The following is a 25,766-nucleotide window of genomic DNA, read 5'->3' as shown; positions in this document are numbered from 1 at the left end:
TGTTATCTACAGGCATGGCTGGCAATTATTTATTTCTGCACCTTACCAGAATTCAGGCTCTTCTCCTCCCCCTAGCCTGGTGGTCTCTCATTAGCTTTACAAAGGTGGTTGAGCTTCTGGGAAGGCCTGTTACCATTTAAACTATTAACATAACCTAACTATCTTCCAAAGTTAGCTGGCCTAAGCCCAGAAAAAATTAAGGCAGCTCGAAAGCTAAAGGCAAGAGGAGAGATTGACTAGATTAGATCTCCCTCTTAATAATTTTTGGAAAGGCAGTTTTAGAATTTTTTCTAACCACTGTTTTTTCTCACTATCCAGAATTCTAGTAAGTGAAATCCCAGGAAAAACTGCATGTAGTATACTCACTACTTTTAATTATTATTTGCACTTCCATAAATTTGATCATGAGAAATACCTTCTAAGGTGACTATACTGTGTCCTTCCCTATAGGCAGAGTCTTTAGGGTTCCCAGAAAAAAGACTGAGAGGCATAGATTTGTATGCAGGTAGGTTCTTGAGGAGTGCTTTCAAGATCAGCATCTGTGAGGGAATAAAGGAAGTAGAATTTGGCAGATAGAGTAATTGCGTTTGAACTGCAGCAAATGCCTCCTTCAGCAAAGGGAGGAATGAAGCTGAGATGACCCTTAGCATTGTCCTGCCTTGAGGCCTTTTTACTGTTGGACTTTTTAGTATTTTTACTATTGTCCTGCCTTGGGGTCTTTTTACTATCATGACCAGTCATTCATGAATGCAGGCTGCCTTTGAAGAGAGGGCATGACCTTGGCTGAGACAGCTTTCTGTGGCCATGGAGAATTCCCAAAGAAGAACTAAACTGGATGGTTACCAACCACCAATAATGCCAGCAGATGGCAGAATAGTTGCCTCATTCCTGAAGAGAAGATCTGGGCAGCACACCACAGTATCCACTACTGTCCACCTTTTGCACTACTTGAATCCACCTGGGAATGGTTCTTCTGGATTGGTTGATCTCTTTTCCTGGGGGGAAATTGTAAGAGGGAAGGTTAGTAGTGTGAGTTACAGTCCTTACACCTGGTCTTGAGGCCTCTCTGATACTCCTTATCCCCATCATCTACATTCTGTTGTAGATTTCCTCTGCTAGTCTCAGTGGTTTATGTGGTTGGGGTGGCCTAGACTGTCATCTCTGAAAAAAACTGAATGAAAATAGTCAGCCTTTGAAATCATGTTTGCCTAGGATATGATACCAAATACTCAATTGAGGTGAACCAAGAGTAATTTATTTGCATTTTATCTTTTCCATGATGAGTCATGAAGTGCACAACTTTTAATAACAAAAGCTTTAAAGACTCAGGAAGGTGGCCATGATGGTTCTGCATGAGACCATGCTTAATTAACATTAGACATTCTAACTTTTGAATACTAGTTGTTTCTCCAAATTAGGTGAATAGTACTGATAACTAATGGGTTATCGTAAGTAATTTGACTTAGACCATGGAGTTCCTTCAAATTTTATATCTAAACAATTTCAATATCAGCTGATTTAGTATGAAAATAAATTTTTGTTCTACTTGAGTTAGCAGTTTTATAACCCAGTCTTTTCATTAAAATTCCAGGAATTCTTACCCAGTTTGAATGATGTGATTGTAAAGTTATTAGAAACCTGTATTCAAGAGTGCTTTTAAGGTCCTTTCCATTCTTTTGTGAACCTCCTAAGAGACACTATACTCTAGCATTTTGCATGCTTATGAAGTTTTCAGAAACTGCATCAGCATTAAGCACTTAACCATGGAAATGACTTTAAACAGTTATAGTTAAAAACACAATTGACAAATGTAGTTATTTCTGTGGTCTACAATAACAACATAATAACCAAAATTATGATTGATAGCATATACTCAGACATATTCAAATTTTAGAAATCCCATACAATTTTGGAACATATATTAATATCATTCACTAAAATATAAGCTGAAGAAGATTAAACTTTTTTATTATTTTTGACAATGCTACCTGTGTAACTAAACATGTTAAATAATTGCTCGCCTTTCTTTTAGATGCTTTGGGGGCCCTCTGTAGCATCTCAAAGTTAGAGGTCAGAAAAGACCATTTTGAAGCTGAATTTTGATTTTGGAAAGGTTATCAAATATATTAAAGTTTTAAAACACTTGGTATTATGAAATAGAATTCCAGGTTACCATAAGTCATTCATTTAGCCAAAATGATGACTTAAAAAAATTTTAAAGGCAAAAACCTTTACTTGTTGATAGAGGGAAGACTTAGCTTTTCAAACAGTCTGTCTCTTGTCTTTGTCTTCTTTTTTTCCCAGTAGGTTATTCAAAAGGCAAACAAAAATCTTTTATCATCTTTTACTATTACATGAAAATTTGTTTAAGAGAGAAAGCCAGATTTCACCCTTGCATTAGTGTACTATTAATGTCCACCCCAATTTTTAATAAAACCTTATGGACAAACCTTCCCAATCTTCATCAGTTTAACCGTAAGGTGAGTTTCTCATAAACCTTTTATAACCCTTTACAAATTTTTGTTAAAGAGCAGATTAGTGCTTTAAGAAAATCCTGTTTGTGCTTTTATTTCAATGTTCAATTTACAGAAAATACACCTTTACATTTAGTCAGTATGTTCACACACAGAATTTTGTAAAAATGATTAATTTTTACAGACCTTCCACAACTGTTCAAACCTTTAGCTTATTCTTACTTAATTTAAAACAATCCTTTAACCCTCTAAATTAGGCAAAATTTACATTCCTATGCCATCTTACAATCTTTTACCAAAAACTAATTTCATTCTCCTCACACACCTTGCGTGTAAAACTGTTTTTTCAGTAGTCTCAATCACGTGTTATAATGGTAACTCAGCAACTTTTGATGTATAAATTTTCTTTCACAAATCTTTTCACGACTTACACAAACCATGTTTTGGACTTTTTGACTTGTCCTGAACATCCCTCTTTTTAAACAGCCAGTTATTTTACTTTAGGACAAGAATTTACCATACAAGATCCTTTCTTGTGTAAAATCCATTTTCTTTATAACCTTCTTTGCATAGCTAGGGGGCGTGGTTAATTCCGCATGTCCCCAGGCCTTATTTAGAATCTAATGCTCCAAAATAGGAAAACTGAACAATTTCAAAAGCGTAAGAAGCAGTTTATGACCTTAAAGCATTTAGCAAACCTAGTATCTGACCTGCCTAATTTAGTCCAAATGTCTTTATTTTACCAATAATCTTTAAAGCCATTTTTATTTCCCAAAGATTACTAAAGTTACATGAACTAAGACATTACAGTTTTTACTTTTCTGACAAAATATTTAAGCACTTATTTTTCTTAAAGCCAATTAATTAGAGCTCTTTTATATAAACATTACACACACAACACATATATAACTACACAGATAAATGTTTTATTTGCCAGTTTTAAATTTTTTAAATTGGATTACTGGCTTTAGGGTAGAGTCCTTGGAAGAACAGGGCTAGGAAAGTGTGCAGTTTCTAGGCCCTAATAACCTGGCACAGCTGGAAGGCAAAACAGCTGCCCAAAAATTAACGATCCTATTTTTACACCAGATCCTGGATCCCAAAAAGACCAGACCCTTAGATTTTGAGGGAGATTTATCCATATCTAATTGCTGGGGTTCCATGAGGAAAACAGATTTTTTTCAAATAGGGTCTCTGACACCTCCTGTTTTTCCCAAGGAGTCCCAGGCTGTTAGAGCTTGAATATCTACTTTTTATTAAGCTAACTTTGAACTATAGCACTTTTTTACAAAAAAGTCCTTTTAAATCTTGTATTACCCAACCCTGGCTAGCCAAATGGCCAATGTGTTCAGGAAAAGGAAAATTTAAGATGGTTCATGGAGGGGAAGAGAATAAACAAATGGTAAAGCCCACCCAGTTATCATACCAGAAAGTACTCATTCCCAAAGCCAGGAATTGAACCCTGCACCCAGGCCACCATTGTGAAAAGAGAATGCAAAGCCACATGGTTACAAGGTCAAGCTCCCAAGGACCTAACTGACCAGTTTGCTCTGCCGTCTACAACAGCAGGCTTGTGGGGTCCTAGGCACACATTTTATCCTAAGATACCCCTCTTTATGGCAGAACAAGGCAGAAACACACACAGAACACACCAGATTTACTATAGCTCAAGGTCAACCTCAGAATTTTTTTTTTTTTTTTTTTGTAGTAAGTAAAACTTTGCAGAGAGATAAACGGTGACTTTTACCACTCATTTAACCAGTTTGCACAGAGAGAGGCCAGAGTCTGACTGGTAAGAAATTCTCACCCTTTTGCTAACATGCCAGGTTCTGGGTTCCCCTTCCCTGAGCAGCCTTACTGACCTTGCTTGCCACAATGTAGCCCTGGGGCTAAGCCACATCATAAAGGAAAATCGTCTTTTTTTGTTTGTTTGTTTCCACAGGCAAAAGCCTCTCAGTTTTGCAAGTTGCTGCCCAAGGGGTTGCATGGGGTAACCCAATTAACATTTTTTGTTCTGGCCACAGTGAAATACGTGAGACAAAACACAGACATCAGCCACTCAACATTGAACTGACAAGGCTCAAACTTGCCCCTGATGGGGCCCTGTCATCTTTAATCCATTTTTAACCGAGAGGGACTTTACTGAGGGGAGGGCCTCCAACTCAATCCTATCCTTTACTCAGGTAAAATGTACCCCATTACTTATCCAAAGGCAGCCGATTGGTGCTGCAGTCTTTTTCCTTTGTATTGGGATAGTAACTAAGCTGAAAGATTAGCAGATTTAACTTTTCATTTTTAAATGCACTTCCATGCATTGTTTATTCGGAACATTCCACAGTAAGTTAACTTTAGTAAGAGCCATTTCTGTAAGACTCCACTGCTTTCTGTGCCTAATGTGTAAGCGTGAAGGAAGTCAGTTTTTCAGAAATTAAGAATCTCATTTTTACCTAAAATATTGACTTTCCTCTAGGGTTCCCTTGATAAACTTAACCAATAGTTTTTTTCCTACCTACGTGCACAAGAAAAATGAAACAAAGCAGTAGAACACAAAAATCCCCACAAATTTTTAAGAAACAAATTTTACACCCCTACAATATTATCATTTGCTACCAGTTTTCTTTCTGACCTAGTCTGATGTAAGAGGCTTCTAACTGGATCCAGGCCAGTTAGTTACCAGATTAAATCCATTCCTAGACCCAGTCCAGTTTCTGTCATGACTTCCAAACCCAGTTTGGATCAGAAATTTGCTCAAAGAAACTCAGAGAGCTCAAAACACAAATCCATTGGAGCTCCAAAATCTAAGAGAGAACTTACCCACAATCTCCAGCTGCTCCGAAAGATCAGTGGATACAAGTGGGTCCTGCAGTTACCTTGCATGTTCACTCATTGCTCCTGGGGTCATTAGAAGCTCTTTTTCGGATCCCACTTCTGACACCATCTGTTAAAAACTTCAGCCAAATTAAATTTAAAGGAGTTTAATTGAGCAATGAATGATTCGCAAATTGGGCAGCCCCTAGAATCATAGCAGATTCAGACTCCAGGGGTGCCTTATGGTCAGACAAATTTATGGACAAAAAACGTAAAGTAACATACAGAAATCAGAAGTGAGGTACAGAAACAACTGGATTGGCTACAGCTTGGCATTAGCCTTATTGGAACACAGTTTGAACACCCAGCAGTGTATGACTCGTTGAAGTATGGCTGCTGAGATTGGCCAGGACTCAGCGATTGTTACAGGCTCATACTCCTAAGTTAGGTTTTCAATCTTGTCTACTTAGTAAGTTAGGTTGCAGTTCATCCACAAGGACTCAAATATAGAAGTACAGAGTCTTTCTCAGGCCATATTTACTTTTCCGTAACAGGGCAAATGAATCGGATTATTGCTTAGGAGACAAATGTTTGTAGAAACTTTCCAAAACAGGAATAATTCTTCTTTCAGAGAGTCTCAATGTGGGATTCTTAGTGTCTTAGAATCCTCTAAATTGTATACATACTTTTGTGAGCTTGTGTCTGGGGAGAAGGCCTTGAGGATATTTACCAAATACAGTGTACTAGACATTGTACTGGGCACTGATGTCACAAAGATTCATTTTTCCATTTATTCATGTATTCAACACAGATTGATATCCGTCTGTGTCAGGCACTGGGAACATAGTAGTGAACAAAACAGTTCCTGTATTCATTGGAGCTCATTTTCTGGGTATGTGGAATAGGTAAAGGGCCACATCCAAAAATAATGCATAAATATATAGCATATCAGGAGGTGATAAGTGCTGTGAGAAAGAAAAATTCTAGGTAAAGAGAGAGTGAGGGGGGTGGGGTGGGGTGTGGTAATAGGGTAGCCACAGACATTTGAGGAGAAACTGAAAGGAAGGGAGGGAGGCAGTCATGGAGTTGTGGAGGAGGAACATTTCCGGGAGAGGGAATGGCAGGTACAGAGGTTCTAGGCGAGCCCCTGCCCTAAATGCTCCAGGGTCAGCATGGAGGCTCTGTGGCTGGAGCAGGAGCAGGGAGGGAGAGAGTGGTGAGGGATAAGAGGAGAGATGGAGCAGGAGGCCTGATCAGGTGGGTTTGATAGACCATTGTAGAGACCATGGCTTTACTCAGAGCTGGAAGGGCAACAGAGGGTTTTGAATAGAAAAGTAACATGGTTTGTCTACATGTTAGAAGCCTCCCCTGCCCTCTGGGTGAAGCCTAGGCCATTGAGGAACCAGGGTGGAAGCAGTGAGACCACAGGCTACTGGATGAGTCTAGTGGCAAGTTGGTGGTAGTCTCACTTGGGGAGCAGCAATGGAGGTTGTAAGAAGTCATCGGTTTCTGCATATGTGGATATATTTCAAAGATGAATGTTTTACAAAGATGAATACAATTTTTTCTGGGTTTTCAGAGTTTGAATCTAGTGAGGAAATCAGATCTGTGACAGATTATTTCAGTACATGATGATAAGAGCAGGGATAGAGAGCTGGAGGATAATGGAGTTATAGAGCCTTTCCTGGGAAGATTCAGGGTAGGAAATGGCAAAAGATAAGCTGGAGTGGTTAGCAACGGCCAGACCATGGAGGCTCTCATTGACCATGTTAAAAATTTGGACTTTATCCTGAAGTTGATGGAAACAGTTAAACAGCATTGCTCAAGGAGGTAACACACTCCAGTTCTCAATCTAGGTTCTCCGGTAACTCTGGTGAGTGTGAGAAAGAGGGCTCTCAGCAGGTAAGACAGAAGGCAAGGAAACCAGATAAGATACTGCCATTGTCCAGGGCAGAGGGGAATAATTTATTAACCGCTTGCTATACATCAAGCATTATTCTAAGCACTTTACGTGTGTTAATTAATCCTCAAAACAAACCCTATCAGGTAGGCACCATTAATATCTTCATTTCAACAATGACCAATGCATGGCCTTGAGCACAAAGAGGAGGCTGAGTGAACTTTGTTCAGGAAGGTCACACAGCTGTGAGCAGGAGGAGGATTTGAACCCCGGCACCCTGGCTCAGGAATTCAGGTTCTTATACACTGTGCTACAGTGCATCCCATGAAGATGAGAGCCTGGAGGTGTAGGGAAAATAATGGGGTGAATCTTTTATTTTGTCCCAAACTGAGTTAGTAAGTTTTCTGTATGTGTGGCTGTATTTCAAAGAAATCTAATTAAAATAAAATGTTAATTTTATATTACTGTTCTAGCAGTATCCGTAAGAAACCTACCCTCATACCATCTCCTTTTCTCCTTACTTAGAGCTTGGATTGTCTCTTTCTTTGCAATCTCATGCTGCCTTTCTGCATCAATCTATTCAGGGTGTCTCTTTGGATAAAACAATATTTTGAAGTCATCACCTTGTCAGGTAACCCAAGACCATGCTTTTGTCTAATGTTAGAAATTTTTTACTGTTGGAAGTAGTACATTAGACTCCGTGTTCATTGGTTCTCTTTTCCCCATAGCTTGTGTTTGGAAACAGCTAAAATTAAGTGAATTAACTCACTGTCACCAGAACATGGGGTTGGTGTGAAATAAGCTGGTACCTCAGGAAAAAGTGTATCTTTTGACTAATTACTCAGAATATAGATGTAGACTGTAAATGTCATATATAACTTATTTTTCCAACTGTCAAAATGTGAATAATTTCTCAAATAACTTAAAACGGAACTAGTATTTAACCCAGCAATCCCATGACTTGGTGTGTATCCAAAAGAAAATAAATTGTTCTACCAAAAAGACACACACATGCGTATGTGCATCACAGCACTATTCACAATAGCAAAGACATAGAATCAACCCAGGTGCCTATCAGCAGTGGATTGGGTAAAGAAAATGTGGTACATATACAGCACAGAATACCACACACCCATGAAACAGAATGAAATCTTAACATTTGCAGCGACATGGATGCAGCTGGAGGCCATTATCCTAAGTGAATTAACACAGGGACAGAAAACCAAATCCCTCATGTTCTCACTTGTGAGAGCTAAACATTGAGTACACATGGATACAAAGAAGGGAACAGACACCAGGGCCTACTTGAGGGGGAAGGAGAGAGGGAGGCAAGGGTTGAAAAAGTACTGGGTACTATGCTCAGTACTTGGGTAACAGGATCAGTCATACCCCAAACCTCAGCATCACACGATACACCTAGGTAATAAGCCCGCACATGAACCCCTGAAGCTGAAACAAAAATTGAAATTACATTTTAAAAATGTGGAGAATTTGAATAGTGCAAGGAATGTATACAGAAAACAGTGTCTGGAGAATGCCTGGCTTAGTTTGCCAAAAAAGTGTCGGCTCTGCTGCCTTGCCTCCAGTGGATTACCCCCAGGATGATCTTATTTCCTTCTCTGTTTAGATTCAGGGAAGTACTGAGCATCAGCGTCTTTTCCATGTGGCTGTTAATGATACCGTTACAGTTTCATAAACAACAATACTTATCATACCTTAGGCCAAATGTTCTCCAAAAAAAATAAATAAATAAATAGAAACTTCTAGCCCTGACAGGTATTCAAGCCTAAAGTGTGATACAGAGAAACGAAAAAATAGAAAAAAAATTCATTGTTCCCACAAAGATACCCTGTAGTGACAGGTGGGTGGGAGGAGTGTTGGTAAAGCCATAGTGACAGGGCTTGAGGGCCACAGTCCCTGAGGGCCTCAGTGCATATTGTTGGTGTCCCTGTTTGCCCAAATAACAGAGAAAGAGTGTGGGCTGGGAAGGGAGGGACTAGTTCAAAGAAGATAGCACAGTGTCTGCAGCAGAAACCAAAGGGCATGAGTTTTATTTGGGAAAACCAAGAGGGATTTGAAATGAGTCAGTGGCTACTGAGCAAGCAGGGTTCAGACACCCCATATTTTCTAGAAACTCGAGTGCCTTACAACACGAAGGTCAGTGTTCTCAGCACAGGCTCAGGCAGCTCTAAAGCAACAGCCAGCCCTACCCAGCCCTTCCTTCTCAGCTCACGTTCCAGGTAAGGAGTATTTTTATTTTCAAAATCCAGGTGCACAGTCAGGAGATGGGAGGAAACAGTGACACCCATCTTTTTAATGAGCGTTGCTACTGGAAAAAAAATTAGCATCACCCTGAATTTTATGTGATGTCAGTTAAATGAAGGTGTTTTATAGCACTTTACAACAAATTAGAATCAACCAAATTGAAAATAAGCCTAGCAGCTGGGATAAGTAATCAGGTAAGTGGCCAGTTTTGCTATTTTTGCTTTGAGCTGAAGACAGAATTTGAATTTTTAATGTCCCAAAGGTGTGAGACTCACAATTGGGGAGCGTGGTTTCTGGGATGATTGTTTAAGATGCAGGCAGCTCCATCTTGCCCTTCAGTCTCCAACTTGCTTGCCACATTCCCTGGAAATTGGCCCTCATATATATACGTGTACACCGGAGAGAGGGTTGTGAATTAGTGTAGGCTAGACCTCTGCTTTTGACTGAACATTAGAGAGCGGACTGGAAACAGATGACCCAGAACAAGGCAGTAAATCATCCACATTAACCGAGAAACTCTAATGAAAGGACTGAAATTTATGCGAAGAATTTATGACCACTCATGAAATCAGCCCAAATCAGAGGAACTATTAGAACACTTTTATGTTTTAAGAAAATGGGTACTGTGTTCATTTGCTGTGATTTGCATATAGTCAGAATGCCCTGACATGATAAATACTGGCTTTGGTGGACAGGATTTTACGGCAGAACTTTGCACTCCATGAGCCAATGTTTCTTGCATAAATGCCCCTTGATGATTTTAGTGTCTAAAATATGTTCAGAAAACGGTTGAAAAGCCACAGGAAGCTTTGCCATGATAACTATTCTGGAATTGGTGCCCTGGGGTATACCTGATATGTGTGTGCTTGTGTTTGTGGGCAAAAGAAAGAGGAGAGAAAGAGGAGGCGGGTTGGAGGAGTGTTAGTAAAAATGAAACTGCAGATCACTCAGAATGGAAGTATTAAAAGGGCAACAAATGAAGATAAAATGATACTTGCAATTATGGTTTATACAGAGAAATAGGCCATATTGAGTACATAATTTTTCTTTTTTCTCCTCTGCAGCTGATGGATTAAATGAAATAAACTAATCTGCAGAAAATCCATGTATCTAGGTTGTTGTCAGTCGACCTTAGAGAAAATTAAAATTTGCACAGATTTCTTACTACTTTCTACTTATAAATTTTCTACTTGAAACCCTTTTCTCAAAATACTTATATGTTTACTATTTTATCTTAAATTTTTTTATCTTAAAAAATTCAGATAACTTTCCAATATCTAACTACTGAAGCAGCAGATAATTTTACTCATAAAAAAAATAAAAATGACAAACAGGATATTCTCCCATAATTTCTTCAGCAGTAACTTCTCCTTCCCTAAGCAGTAGCCCTTATTTGACTTTCAGGACTTTATACTTCAGGTGTGGATATGGAAAAAGTAAGTTTTAAGTTTCCATCTACATTACCTTTTGATAATTCTGTTCATTAGCAGTGCCCTGAGCCAGTGGAGTAAGCAAGAAAAGCTGACTTCTCTACTGGGGTATCAGATAGATCATTACATCGTGGAGAACAAGGACAGATCTCCAGTGAATCCAGCTAATACTGAAAACATATCTACAGCACTGAGCTCCAACCTGACAGCCTCTAGTCTAGTGCTTGACCCTGTTCAGCGAACTTGGCTATTATTCAAGGTGGCACTTCCCTGGTTTGACAGATCATTGTGCTCTGAAAGCCTTAAAACATGCGCTTTAGTTGTAGAGGTTATCCACGGTATTTTGTTGCCTTGATAAAAATGGGTTCAGAGAATTGAGTGAATTTATAGGACAGGGCTTCAAATGTGCTGACCTTCTATTTCCAGAGAAAGGTTTGTGTTTTTTTTGTTTTTTGTTTTTTGTTTTTTCTCCCCACTACCTCTCCTCTTCGTTTTGTACTGCCCTCTCCTGGCTAATACATTTCTTAGTAATGAATATTTAGAGAAGCCAAGTGGCAGAAACACTGGGGGTTGCTATCATTTCTACTTTCCATTAGAAAGTAATTTCGGATTTTATTATATGAAATGCGGAGTTGACATATAGTGATTAATTCAGATGTGCATAGATACAAGATTGCTGAAATAATATCAGTTGTTGTAGAAAATATCTGTAAGAGTAATTTGGTCATTTATATGGACTTTGCAATGTTTATGAAAGAAATGATTTTGCAATTTATTGCATCATTAGTCAAATTTTCTGAGTCACTGATGTGAAAATCCAGTGTTACTAGAAATAATTTGAACACTTTCTCTCTATGTTTGTATTTTACAGTGGCTGCTAATTTACAGAAGATTGTAGATGATCCCAAAGCTTTAAAAACATTGACATTTAAGTTGGTAAGTGGAAAGTTATGGAAAGAAGGAGGTAATATTTTGCCATGCTGTGCCAGCAGGGAATAATAATCTAGTTTAATAACCTACTCTGTAATTTTGCTGCTGTTGTTTTCTTTTAGAATCAATGTTTGCATTTGGAAACATTTGACTCTACAACATTAGGAACGTTTTCTGACTGTAACTGGAAATTTCCTCTTCTATGAGCATAGCTTTTTCTTTTATCATCACACCTTTGACTAAGAGTGGCCATGTGAGAAGCCTAGATCATTTTGCTTACAGTTTGTATCGCAACTTGACCATTAAGACAAAATTACACTGAATTCAAAGGAACACTCTTAATAAAGCTTTCCTAAGACAAAAGCCAAGTGGTTCTAACTTTTAAAAATAGAGGCTGATTGTTGTAGAAATGGTTTAGGTAATTGGAAGCAATTGTAGAACAACTTAAGGCTGGCGAGCAAAGACACAACATTTTACTTCCACATTTCAAATCACAGTAGCAGATTTTTGTAGAAAGGAGATATTTCAACAGTTATTCTGCACTAGTACATTTTAAACTTAAGTACTAGGTGGCCACAGAGATACAGAGTACTGGACATCCTGGGTGGTCAGAAATGGAGAGAAGTCCAGATAGTCCAAAGTGACCATTTTCCAAAAAGTTTTAGCAAACAGTACATTAAGGCACATTTTAAAAATCACAAGTTAATTTTATCAAAGGCTGGTCAGAATCCCAGAAGCAATTTTAGATCTAGATGGCCAACACTTTGCTGTGCACAACATATATTGATGATCTTTTTTATATTTGTGAAATTAAATGGAAAATGTGGGTAACCAAAAATGCTAAATGATTAGTTACAGTAAATGTGAGCCTAGTGGTAATTAACTTTCTGGGTCTTGCTTCCCGTCTAATTTTAGATAACTAGGCTGTGTGATAAAAGAAAAACACAAAGATTTTCACGGAAAAGATATATCTGAAGGAATTCTTTTGGCTTTGATAAGAAAGTAACATTTTATTCAGATGTAGAGTGCTAGGTTAACAAATGGGAAAATCCCTCTTCTGGTCTGGGATGACACTGTCGCCTCTTAATGTGTGTGTGTGTTTTGTTTTTTTTTTTTAATATGAGAGTATATTGATAAGAAAATGGCATCCTGTGTCAGTATTTCAAGCCAATGTATGTCCCTTTATTCATTTTTTTAATACCACCTCCAGAACATTTTCCTATTTCTTATATGCAAACAGAGATAAGAGTCTGAAACTCTCATGCAGGACTTTTCTCATTTTGTTATGAAAGAGGAACAGTAATCCTGGCCCTTTCCTACTACCAAAGATTTTGTGAAAACAGCCGCTGTACAGTCTCTAGGTAAACCATAAGAATAATGTAAAACTCTCCCTCATCTCCTAATCGGCTTGTATGTTTCTTAAATTCTCTCTGGATTCTGTCCTCTTCCCTGCATCTCCATTTCCTGCACCCAAGCAGGATTCTGTCATCTTCAGAAACTGATCTTCCTGCCACCAATTTGCCAGCTTTTGGCTCTGTTTACCACCCTGTGGCTGTAGCCAGAGTAATCCTCCTACAATCCCAAAATGTAGTAGACACAGTGTGTCCTCTGCCCTATTGTAAACCACATACCTGGGACATGGCTAATGAAACCTGGTCTGCCCCCACCCCTCCAGCTCTCCTGCTTTCCCATTATTTCTGGTAGCAGGCCCATTTCACATCTCAGGAACCCCAGGCTCTCTGGGGTTGATTTGCCCAGAATCACACAGTGATCACACAGATCCTGAGTCTGGAAGCTGCAGACTCACCCCTGCTCTAGCCTCAAAGCCCATGCTGTCAATAGCCATTCATTCTTGGAGGTAGACCCCTGCGGCCTTAGGGTTGTACAGTTTTCTGTCATTTTGTAGATTCCTCCTTGTGGATGACTGGGTACATTTACATTGGCTGGGACTGAATCTACATTGGCTGAGACTGAATCTCCTTTGTACCTTCAGCAGATTGAGTAATAGTGGCCTGTCAGGCACAGGAGAGTTTTAGAAACAATTCCATATATGTTTTCCTTCCCATTACAGCTTGAAAATGTAGTAGTGTGGTATTCACAGTAAATGGAAATTGATAGTTTATTCTCGCCAAAGATGAAGATGTTAAAGAAAACCAAACTCACGAGGGACCTTATTTCTGTCACTTAACTTTCTGTCCAGCCCTTGTTAAGCCCCAGGAGGGTTTCTTTGTAGCTATCAGCTGCCAGCCGGTTTGAGATCGACTTGACAGAGCTAATTTGAACTGGTTTTTGGCCTGATCTTGCGTAGGACGCTAACATCTCGATAAACTGCAGAGATTCAAATGCATTTACCCTCATTCATCAACTTGGTTATTTTATTCAGGAATAAAAGATCAAAGCATTTTAGCAGCGTTTTTCCTCATAAGCTGCTGCTGCGCATGGTCCCTTTATCTCTCAGCTGTTTATCATTATTTTAATCTCAGTGCCTTTCATTACTTTTTAAAGGAAAATGTCAGGGGCCTGAAAATTGTCTAAAGAACAGCAGTGTCATGATACTGTGGTTCTTTACCTCCCTGCACAGTGGTTTCACTCGGGAGCGCTGGGACACTTTAAACATTAAATGCCTAAGGCCGCAGGGGTCTGCCTCCGGGAATGAATGGTTGTTGAGAGCATGGGCTTTGAGTCTAGACCAGCGGTGAGTCTGCAGCTTCCACTGTGTGATCCTGGGCAAATTAACCCCAGAGAGCCTGGCGTTCCCAAGATGTGAAATGGGTCCTGTTGTAGGACCTAGTGTCTGGGTCCTACAACAGATATTCTGATTTAATTGCTCTTGGTGCAGTCTGGGCTGTGGGAATATTAAAAGGACTTCATGGTGGTTCCAGTGTTCAGCAAACCCTGAGAAGCATTCCACAGGGAGATTAATAAGTAGGATTTCCATTGTTGGTATGGCCAGGGGCTGGGAGATCAGATTCTTCTCTTCACTTTTAACAAAGTGGTTTGGGCATAGAGGGCATTTCAGCTCAACTATTATGTGCTTTGAGTTTGATGTATTAGTACTGTTTTATTGTTGTAAGCCTTCAGACAGGTCTTTATTTTTAAGCCATTTTGAATGGGCAGTTTTGTAAGTAGGTGAATCTTCCTGCTTTCAATGTGGAATTTTTGAAATTGCATTAGAAAAAACATGAAATAAGATACATTTAATTTGCCCTTGAAGACAGAATACAAATTTTGAGAACATGTAATTAACATCTAATTGGTACACATTAACATGAGCATTCTAGATTTTAGTTACTGAAGTTTAATAGTATTATATGTATTGCAGATAGAAATTTCATAAGCATTTTCACAGTGACTAAAGGGACTTCTTTTTAGAGGTTCTCAGCTTCTGCATAATTGGAGGCTGCATGACTAAGGCAACATTTTGCAAAGTGCAGGTAAAGTCAAGCCTGAAATGGGGTAAAACCTCCCTAAGAGTTTTAACTTTCTCCTCCTACTGAAGGGGTAGAAAAGTGAGACAAAGATCTTCAAGGAAACTTCCAGTTCCAGAAGATCCACGTGGCAGCTCTGTGCCTCCTACTCCCAGCCTAAAAGAGTGGCTGTCCACATGTGGCCGCCAGACTGACAGTGTCAGCTTCCCTTGGGAACTGGATTACAACGTAAATTCTAGGATCCCATCTCAGGACTAAGGAATGAGAATCTCTTGTGGGGTGGGACACTGGAATCCGTTTTAACAAGCCCTCCAGGTGATTCTGATGCAGGCTGAAGTTTGAGAACCAGTGCTTTAAAGGAAACTTGTAGTTTCGCACTGGGAAGCACTGGTATAGACCAGTGGTTCTCAGACTCTATGGTGGGGGCCATCTCAGACTCTTCTGGTGATTCCACAGTGCACCCGCATTTGGGGTGGAGGCATTCCTTGTCAGTGACGCCAGGCAACCATAACTTCAGCTCCTCTGTGGGGTGCAGGCCACACCTGCTGTCATGGCAGGAGGGGTGAGGAGGTGGGTGTTCAGGAATCAGAATACACCCTGAGTGAGAGCGTGCATGGTGTCATACACTGTCACACGAGGTCCCTGATAATGTATACATTTTCCTTTGGTAGGGGGGGCAAACTGTTACCGCTGCCGCCTTAGGGATTTTTGGCTGAGCCTGGAAGTAAACTGACATAAAACAGATTAACAGGAGAAAAGCATACATATTTATTTAATCTAAGTTTTATATGACCTGAGAAGCCTCATAAAGAAATGAAGACCCTGTTAGAATTGAGCACATATACTGAGTTGGACAAAGCAGTAAATGATGAAAGGGGCAAGGCAGTGGGGTCTGGGGTGAGGGTTCATTGTGAAGAAGTGACTAGGAACACGAGGATGAGTTTAACAAGGTTTGTGTAGATGTCTGTCCGAGACTTCAGCTCCCCACCTCTGGTGATCAGAATATCTTTCTTCGTTCCAGGTGCAGGGAGGAAACCTTCCACATGGGAGTTTTTTTTTTTTTTTTTTTTTTTTTTTTGAGACGGAGTCTCGCTCTGTCGCCCAGGCTGGAGTGCAGTGGCCGGATCTCGGCTCACTGCAAGCTCCGCCTCCCGGGTTCACGCCATTCTCCTGCCTCAGCCTCCTAAGTAGCTGGGACTACAGGCACCCGCCACCTCGCCCGGCTAGTTTTTTGTATTTTTTTAGTAGAGACGGGGTTTCACCGGGTTAGCCAGGATGGTCTCGATCTCCTGACCTCGTGATCCGCCCGTCTCGGCCTCCCAAAGTGCTGGGATTACAGGCTTGAGCCACCGCGCCCGGCCCACATGGGAGTTTTAACTCCTGCTTTTAGGAAAGTCAGAGGGCCCTTCCTGCATCTGTCGCTGTTGTTGTTTAAAGTGTCTTTAACTCAAGACAATGAAATAGAAGAGTGGCATATTTTGGGATAGCACGTTCTGAAGCATGGGCCTCAAACTTCTGAGTTTCCCTGAGCCCCTTCTAGGTGACCCTGGATGTCAAAACTCTTTGTGACTTGCCTTTTCCCCTGTGTTGATGTTGGTGTAAAGCCATGGTGGGTAAAACTGGTAATGTCAGCACACATGCAGCAACATCAGACTGCACTAATAGTCATTGTGTTCCTCAAAGCCAGGCACTGTCACTCACTGTGAAAAAGCAAAGCCAGTTTCACTTGAGAATTTTCCTAACAAGGCAGGAAACATTACTGACTTCATTGAATTTCAGCTACAGGACACATCTTTTCAGCGTTCAGCGTGATGAAGTGGGAATCACTCCTTCATTATCCGGGTGTACATTGACAGTCTCCAGGAAAAGCACTTGTGAGATTGTTTGGTTTGAGCTTACCTACATACTTTTTCTTTCGTCATGAAACATCATTTTTACTTGAAAGAATAGCTGACAAACTGTGGTTATTCAGACTCAGATATTTGGCAGACTTTTTTTCAAAATGAATAAAGTAAGACTGACACTTAAAAAAAAAAAAAAAAACTGATGGCCGGGCACGGTTGCTCACGCCTTTACGTTATCCCAGCACTTTGGGAGGCCGAGGCAGGTGGATCACGAGGTCAGGAGATCGAGATCATCCTGGCTAACATGGTGAAACCTCATCTCTACTAAAAATTAAAAAAAAAAAAAAAGAAATTAGCTGGGCGTGGGGGCGGGCAACTGTAGTCCCAGCTGCTCGGGAGGCTGAGGCAGGAGAATCACTTGAACCCAGGAGGCAGACATTGCAGTAAGTTGAGATCGCACTACTGCACTCCAGCCTGGGTGACAGAGCGAGACTCTGTCTCAAAAAATATAAATAAATAAATAAACAAATCTGACAATATTTGTTGTTGATAATAAATTCAAGCTTTCAAGCAAAAATAGGATTTTGGAAAACTTGTATTGCTACTGTAAGCTTGACAGTAATCCAGTATTTAGACTTTTCTGATGAGATTGGTGATGGGTGTGATTAATGAATATGATTTGTTGACATTGTGTAATGAATTGTTCATATTGTATAATGAAACATGTCAACCATTTAGAAGATCTGCATAAGTCAGTGATGCTTAAAGTCATGCATGGGTAAAAGATACACTCAAAGTGCAAGGTAGACCAATAGATTTTAAGGTAACAGGGTATGAAAATACTGTGGTTTCAGAGTGTACATTGCAACTTACATTAAAGAAACTGTCACTTGGCAAGTTCTAGTGCAGTAACAAATGATATCCACAACTATTTGGAAAAGCTATCAAAATAATCTTCCCTCTTTCATACATATTTGTATCAGGCTGAATTTTTTTTTTTTTTTTCGTGTACTTCCAGGTAAACAGCATAAAACAGTAGATTGAATACAGAAGTAGGTATGAGAATCCAGCTGTCTTTTATTAAGCAAGACATTAAAAAGGAAATGTAAAAGTCATGCCACTCTTTGAGTTTTCTTGCAGTGGGTAGGGGGACTATGGTTATTTTTCATAAAGATTTTATTTATTTTTGTATGTAATCAGTTTATTATTGTTAAGTTTAATGAATTAGTAAAAGAATATTTTTTAAATGTTTTAGTTTTAAGATAGTATAATTAACCTATGTAGACCTATTTTATGTTTTTAAATATACTGTTTATATTATTACTTTAATATCGACATAGTTTCAAATAATATGTTTAAAATACTTTTTAAATCTCTCAGTTTTAATTTCTAAGACCAGTCAGTCTAACGAGTATAACCCACATAAGCAGACACTTTTTGGACTCCTCAATAATTCTTAAGAGTATCAAGAGAGCCTGAGAACCCAAAGTTTGAACATTGCTGTTTTGAAGGGTCGTTGGTTCCTTTCTCTGAATTTCAGAGTCGTTTGCATATCACCCTCATTTGTGCTTTGCAGGCTGAGAGAGCCCTGGACTCAGCAGTGAGAGCCCAGGTAGCAGAGGAAGGAGGGCTGAGCGCCTTGAAGCAAACAGCCAAAGGTCTTGGCCAGGAGACAGACATTTCAGTGTAGCTATGGGAGGCACTGAGGACCCAGGGTGGATAGGGACTTTGTGGAGACTCCTTCTGTGATGTTCTCACCATAACCACTGGTTTATCACCTACCCTAGTAAGTTCTCATTTCCATTACTCTTCACAAGAAAGGATTTAATATTCTCATTTCTAGTCAGTTCAACCACTATTGGATACTGTAGTTTTATTCTAGTCATTTTAACCTCCTGATATTCACATTGCCAAATTTCTGATGAAGCTTTGAAGTATATTGGTGTATTTCACATTTGGCAATCTGACCTTCTTGTCGCCACCAGCAGCCGTAATTTGTCTTTGGATGTTTGTCAGTTGCCTGTTAATTACACAGTTGTCTGCCATTATTCAGTGGGTTGAGTAAATGATGTTAACAAGAGCTACACATGAGAGAAGGGAAGATTTAGGAAGGTAGATAAAGAAACAATGATAACACAGGGAGAAAATGGATAGGGAAGGTGAATATTACAGTGTCAGTGTGACACCACCAGAAATACCTCAGCCAAAATGCCCTTTATGCCTGTACTACTTTATTGAAGGTGATAAGAAGAGCATTTCAGACCTCATTGCCACTGTCAACACAAACAATGACAATTTTACTTCACTGAATATCTTATCTGTCAAATGAAACCAGAGATATCACTGGATAGGTACAAAGTAAATTCCTTTCTTTAAATACTGATTAATATTTTTATCCTTTAGGCTAGTGACTTTTTTACATAAGCATAACTACTTACATAGATAGAATGTTATTTTAAAGACAATCATTTGAAAATATTCAAGGTACAAACATTATAGTTAGCTGCTTATTTAATAGAAAATGCTAGAGTTGATGCTGGTACACTGTGAACAGTACAGTTCACAAAACAATACAGTACGTAATCTAAATGTATACAAGCAGCGCTAAGCAGGTTAATTGTGGTGATTGGAAAGCGCACTTTTCTATGGGAAACTAATTGTTGTGACAATAATTTAGCTGGAATTAGGCTCTGAAAAGGATTGTATGATCCTTTGGTAATTAATTGCCCATTCCCAGTCATTCATCATACTTTTTTCTCCCCTCCTTGTTGTTCTTATGTAATGTCCAATTCTGATTTATGTACTGTAGGATGAGAGGCAGCTTAGAATGGTGATCTGAGGGGAGAGAGAGAGAGAGAAAGAGGGAGAGAGAGTGTCTCTCTAAAAGCAAGGGGGAGAGGTCAGAAAGAAATGAAAATAACTTATTAATTAGGACCAGTGAGAGGTTTGAAGGGCAATGGCTTCTTTCTTTTTGAGACGGAGTCTCGCTCTGTCGCCAGGCTGGAGTGCAGTGGCGCGATCTCGGCTCACTGCAAGCTCTGCCTCCTGGATTCAAGTGATTCCCCTGCCTCAGCCCTCAGCCTCCCGAGTAGCTGGCACTATAGGCGTGTGCCACCAAACCTGCCTAATTTTTTATATTTTAGTAGAGACGGGGTTTCACCATGTTGGCCAGGATGGTCTCAATCTCCTGACCTCATGATCCGCCTGCCTCGGCCTCCCAGAGTACTGGGGTTACAGGCATGAGCCACCGCGCGCAGCCAGGGCAATGGCTTCTTTCCAGTTCTTTCTGATTTTGAAGTAAGAAAAATAAAGTATTTGACACACCATAATTTTGGCCAATTTTAGGCAATTAATATGTCTGAAAATATTACAAACAAAATTCTTTTATAGAAAAGAATTGTTATAATACCTTTCCCTGTAAAATTTATTCACTGGTATTTATATAGCAGTTCTCTCTAATGAGCCCATCCCAGTACTTGGTGATGACTTTTTTCTGGCAAGTTTTATAGAAGAGATGAGTTTGGTAAAAACTAAATTACTCCTGAGTGACCTGTTAGATCTGTTCTGCTTATTTTCATGTTGTTTTCAGAATGATTACTAAGGTGATTTAGTTAGAAAGTATATTTAAAATAATTTTACCTAGTTGTTGAAAAATTTGTTTTTTGTTTCTTAGCAGTGGTGTTTCATTGACTGTTCCAAAACTTCCAGCCTGGGCATGGTATTTTAATGGATAACAAATCCCTTCCCACCTCTGTTCTGTACTTCATAGCACGATATGGCCACAATGCTGACAGCACTTAGCTTCCAGGAGCCATTCAAGAGAGTGGCTGGTGTCTCTCTTCTGGAAGAAATGGGACACATGGTCCCATACCAACTGTGCCTTTGCTTAGATCTGCCGTCATAGGAACAAGACGTTAACAACCGGCAGCAGCAGCAGCAAACCAGCACTGAGGCTTTCTTTTTCCCTTTCCAGGCGTCTGGCTGTGATGGGTCGGAGATTCCTGATGAAGTGAAGCTGATTGGGTTTGCTCAGTTGAGTGTCAGCTGATGTATGTCCCTTGATGTCACCCTGATCTGTCATGTCCCACCCCTCCCCCACACTCCCTTCAACCTTCCCTCTTTCTGCCCATTTCTTCCCACCCCCTCACTCCCATTTCCCAGCAAAATCAGAAGATTGTGAAGAGGCCAGCTTCAACGAAATTGGATAAAAAAATAATTTTTTAAAACTTACAACACTCCGAGTTCTGCTTTATTCTCTAGCAATCCACAGTACAAGAACAAGCAAATGCCACAGCTGCACGACTGTTGCTAATTTTTCCAAAGGCTATTTAATATTCTTAGCAATCAATTTGGATATCTCTTAAGTGAAAAGAATCTGAAATACACTCAGGTGGTCTTATTTATTGGCAACAAAAGGAATTTTCTATCCAGAAGCCTATTTCTCCTTTCATTGTCGTTATTTCTGTTATAATACTTTAATTGTACATCTGACAATACTGCCTCTTTTATGTTGTATTTAGAAATTAATATACTTATAAAATTAAGATTTATTAGCCAAACTTGAATTCTAGTTTTAAAACTGACTGTGAATTTTATTTTTCATATATTTATGCATTACACACCTTAGCTATAAGAAAAAAAGGGTTTTGAATATATGCTTCTTGCAGTTAATCTCGTTATTTAAACAAAAAGTTTTGGGTCTATCTTTGGAGTATTTGTAACTTCTAAATTTTGAAATGACTGAATTAGGAATTTGGATGCTTATTCTTTTAGTTTGTTTGCCTAAAAGCCAATTTACAATCTGACTGTCTCTTGGGAGAGGGAGGTGCCTTGCAAACTTTCACATTAAGAATGTGCCTGAGGCTGCTTTACTCTGGAATAGTCTCAGATCTAAAATTTCCTCTATATAAGGTGGCATATGTTACGTTTTGCTTCATTGGACCGTTTAGAATCCTATGTAAAATGTTGCCATTCTGTTAGATTGCTAACTATATACCCATCTCTGATTTGGCTCTCCTTAAGTGATAGGATTTGTTATTCTAAAGGTGATAAACTTGAAAATATCAGGATCTGAGTTTTACTTGAAATTTTGCAGAATACCCAGCTGGAGTGAAAATTGAAAGGGTTTTGTGCAATGACTAAAAGGTAAAACGCTGTTAAGGTTCAAGAATAAATACTTTCAACCCAAGTAGCCTCTGCTTGACTATATATTATGGAACTAGTAAACCTTAGGATTTTGAAAATTGGAGTCTAATCTTTCAGGGAGGTGAGCTCCCAGGATGGTACCATTGCTCTTTCCTAGCTAACCCTAGATATGGCAGCTCTTTAATGTACTTTAAAAAGCAAATATATATTACTAAGGAAAAAAAGTTATTTATAATTGCCTTGTCATAATTGTTAAGGTGTTCTAGAGCCATTTGCATACAATTTAATGTAATTTCATTCCATTCTATTGTTTACACAACGATTACTCAAAGATGACTGCAAAGGTAAAAGGAAAATAAAAGTGTATTGCACAACGAGATTGTTTTGCATTGTTTCATTCCTCCTTTAGATATAATCTGCATTACTGCATTGGCATCTAGCACTTCCATAAAATGCCCAGTAAAAGTTAACTAGTGAAAGCACCCTAGAGGCAGAGTAAGGAGGCGTCATGTATCCAGTACAGAATTGGGTTGACAAGTAACTTGAATTAGCATGAGGAGAGAATGAAAGGCAAACATTTCTACTCCATGTAGACAGATGGTCTTGGAATTAAAACCCCTATAGGGCTATAGGGGACAAGAGAGAGTAATTCCTTCCAGCCACTTCATTCATTTTAGTGCTGTTAGTCCCTGAGGCTCAGAGTGGTTGAATGACTTGTCCAAGGCCCTTCACAGGACTACTTGCAGAGGTAAACTTCCCAGGATCCTGGTTTCAGAGCATGTTCTTTACACTCTTCTGTACAACTTGTGGGTGAAAAGACTCTCATCTTCTAAGAGGATAAAATGTACATGAATAACTGAAGGACTTTGCAACATGGAGACTAGTCAAAAATCAAAATTGGAGTCTAATCTTTCAAGGGGGTGGACTCCCGGGATGGTGCCGTTGCTCTTTCCTAGCTAACCCTAGATATGGTAGCTCTTTAGTGTACTTTAAAAAGTAAATATATATTACTAAGGAAAAGTTATTTATAACTGCCTTGTCATAATTGTTATATCATTTAATATCTGTATTTAAACATGGTTACAAATATCATTTAATGTCTATTAAATTTCCACCCGTATTTTCGTATCCATCCTAATGGCATTTGAGATAGTTTGCATACATTCATACAATAGGATAGAGATGTAAAAATGCATAAAGAAATTAGGATGAAGGGACAATAAGAACTGGCTTACAAGATGAATGCAAGGATAAAGTTAGTACGTAAAAATCACCACGAGGGCCTACATAATTGCTAGAATACACAAATGTGGACTAGAGCTTCCTACCCACCATACTACCTTAATTCCCAACTATACAGAGCAATCTATGAATTCAGTATAATCCTTATCAAAATTTTAAAATTGTATTACCCACAGAAATATGAAAAATAATCCTAACATTTGTATGGAACCACAAAATACCCTGAATAACCAAAGCAATCTTGAGGAAAAAGAGCAAAACTAGAAGCATCACACTTCCTGATTTCAAATTACATTATAAAGTTATAGTAATAAAAACAGCATGGTACTGGTATGAAAACAGACCAGTAGAACAGAATAGAGTCCAGAAATAAACCCACACATGTATGGCAATTTTTGACATGAGTGCCAAAAATATACAATGGGAAAAGGACAGTCTCTTCAGCAAATTTTGTTGGGAAAACTGTATATCCACTTGCAAAACAATGAAATTGGACCCTTATCTTACAACAGACACACAAATCAGCTCAAAATGGATTAAAGACATTATAAGACATGAAACTATAAAACTTCTAGAAGAAAACAGGAATAAATCTCCTTGACATTGGTCTTATCAATGACTTTTTTGGATATGACACCAAAGGCACAGGCAACAAAAGCAAAAATAAAGTGGGATTATATGACACTAAAAAGCTTCTGCACAGCAAAAGAAATAGTAGACAAAGTGCAAAAGCAATCTATGGACTTAGGAAATATTTGTAAACCATGTATCTGATAAGGGGCTAATATCCAAAATGTGTAAAGAACTCATATAACTCAAGAGCAAACAACAACAAAACATTAAAAATAGTCAAAGGACTTGAATAGGTATTTTCCCAAAGAAGACATATAGATGGCCAATAAGCACGTGAAAATGTACTCAACATCATTAATCATCAGGGAAATGCAAATCAAAACCACAGTGAGGTATCATCTCACATCTGAAGATAAGTGCTGGCAAGGATGGGGAGAAAAGGGAGCACTTATGTGCCTATTGGGGGAATATAAATTGGTACAGCCATATGGAATACAGTATGGAGGTTCCTCAAACATTAAAAATTGAACGAACATATAATTCAGCACTCCCACTTCTGGGTGTATAGCCAAAGAAAATAAAAGCAGTATCTTGAAGAGATATCTGTACAGTCATGTTCATTGCAGCATTATGCCCAATAGCCAAGGTAGTGGAAACAACCAAAGTGTCCATGAATGTATGAATGGATAAAGAAATTGTGTTGTTTTGTTTAGAGACAGAGTCTCGCTCTGTTGTCCAGGCTGGAGTGCAATGGCATGATCACAGCTCACTGCAGCCTTGACCTCTCAGGATCAAGCAATACTCCCACCCCAGCGTCCCAAGTAGTTGGGACTACAGGTATGTGTCACCAGGCCCAGCTAATTTTTAATTTTTTTTTTTTTTTCTTTTTTGGTGGAGACGAGGTTTCACTATGTTGCCCAGGCTGGTCTTCAACTCTTGGGCTCAAGCGATCCTCCCACCTAAGCCTCCCAAAGTGCTGAGGCTGGCCAAGAAATTGTTTTATACACACACATATACACTCTTCAGCCTTTAGAAAGAAGAAAATAACATCACTTGCAATGGCATGGACGAACTTGCAGGACATTAGGCTAAGTGAAATAAGCAGATACAGAAGAAAATTTCTGCCTAATCTCATATGTAGAATCTAAGAAAATGGTAGTTATGAGGGGCAAGAGGACAGGAGAAATGGGGAGGTGTTTATCAAAGGGTATGAAGTTTCAGTAATACAGGATGAATAAGTTCTAAAGATCCAATGTACAGCATGGGTACTATAGTTAATAATGTATACTTGAAATTTACTAAGAGAATAAATTGTAATGTTCTCACCATACACATAATGGTGACTGAAGAAATATATAGGTTAATTAGCTTGACTGCAGTTCACTGTATCAAAGCATCCATTTGTATACCTTAAAAATAAGCAATTTTTATTTTAAAAAGTAAAAAAGGAGAAACACTTTTTCTGGCATAAATGCTTAAAAACTCTTCTAGGAAGTAGAAGTTATGTTTTCAGAAATTATAAAATTCTCAAAACCTTCATACAATACATATACAGCAAGTTGTGAACAATTTCCTTTTATGGAACTTTCAATAGGGGCCTAGAGTTAAACTGTATGGTGAGAAATGCAGGTCAGCAAGGAGCTGAAGGAGCATGGTCCAAGGAGTCACTCTCTCTTTTGGTCTAGAAAGATACAATCATCAAAAGTTTATAAAGGAATGAGTAGATG

General features: G+C 39.0%; 1 protein-coding gene across 1 annotated transcript in view; it reads left to right on the top strand.

Moving 5' to 3' along the window:
- STK39 (serine/threonine kinase 39) overlaps window positions 1–22,601 on the top strand; it is a 294,181-nt gene extending 271,580 nt beyond the window's left edge. The window contains exons 17-18 of the mRNA XM_007965255.3: window positions 11,749–11,813; window positions 21,053–22,601. Of these exons, the coding sequence (XP_007963446.2) occupies window positions 11,749–11,813; window positions 21,053–21,127 (140 nt within the window). The 3' untranslated portion in view covers window positions 21,128–22,601. The remainder of the gene's footprint in view (window positions 1–11,748; window positions 11,814–21,052) is intronic.
- Window positions 22,602–25,766: the final 3,165 nt, after the last annotated feature.

The sequence above is a fragment of the Chlorocebus sabaeus genome, chromosome 10 (genome assembly GCF_047675955.1).
Source record: "Chlorocebus sabaeus isolate Y175 chromosome 10, mChlSab1.0.hap1, whole genome shotgun sequence".
NCBI lineage: Eukaryota > Metazoa > Chordata > Mammalia > Primates > Cercopithecidae > Chlorocebus > Chlorocebus sabaeus.
The sequence above is the reverse complement of the archived record's forward strand: the minus strand, read 5'-3'. Positions and strand labels throughout refer to the sequence as shown.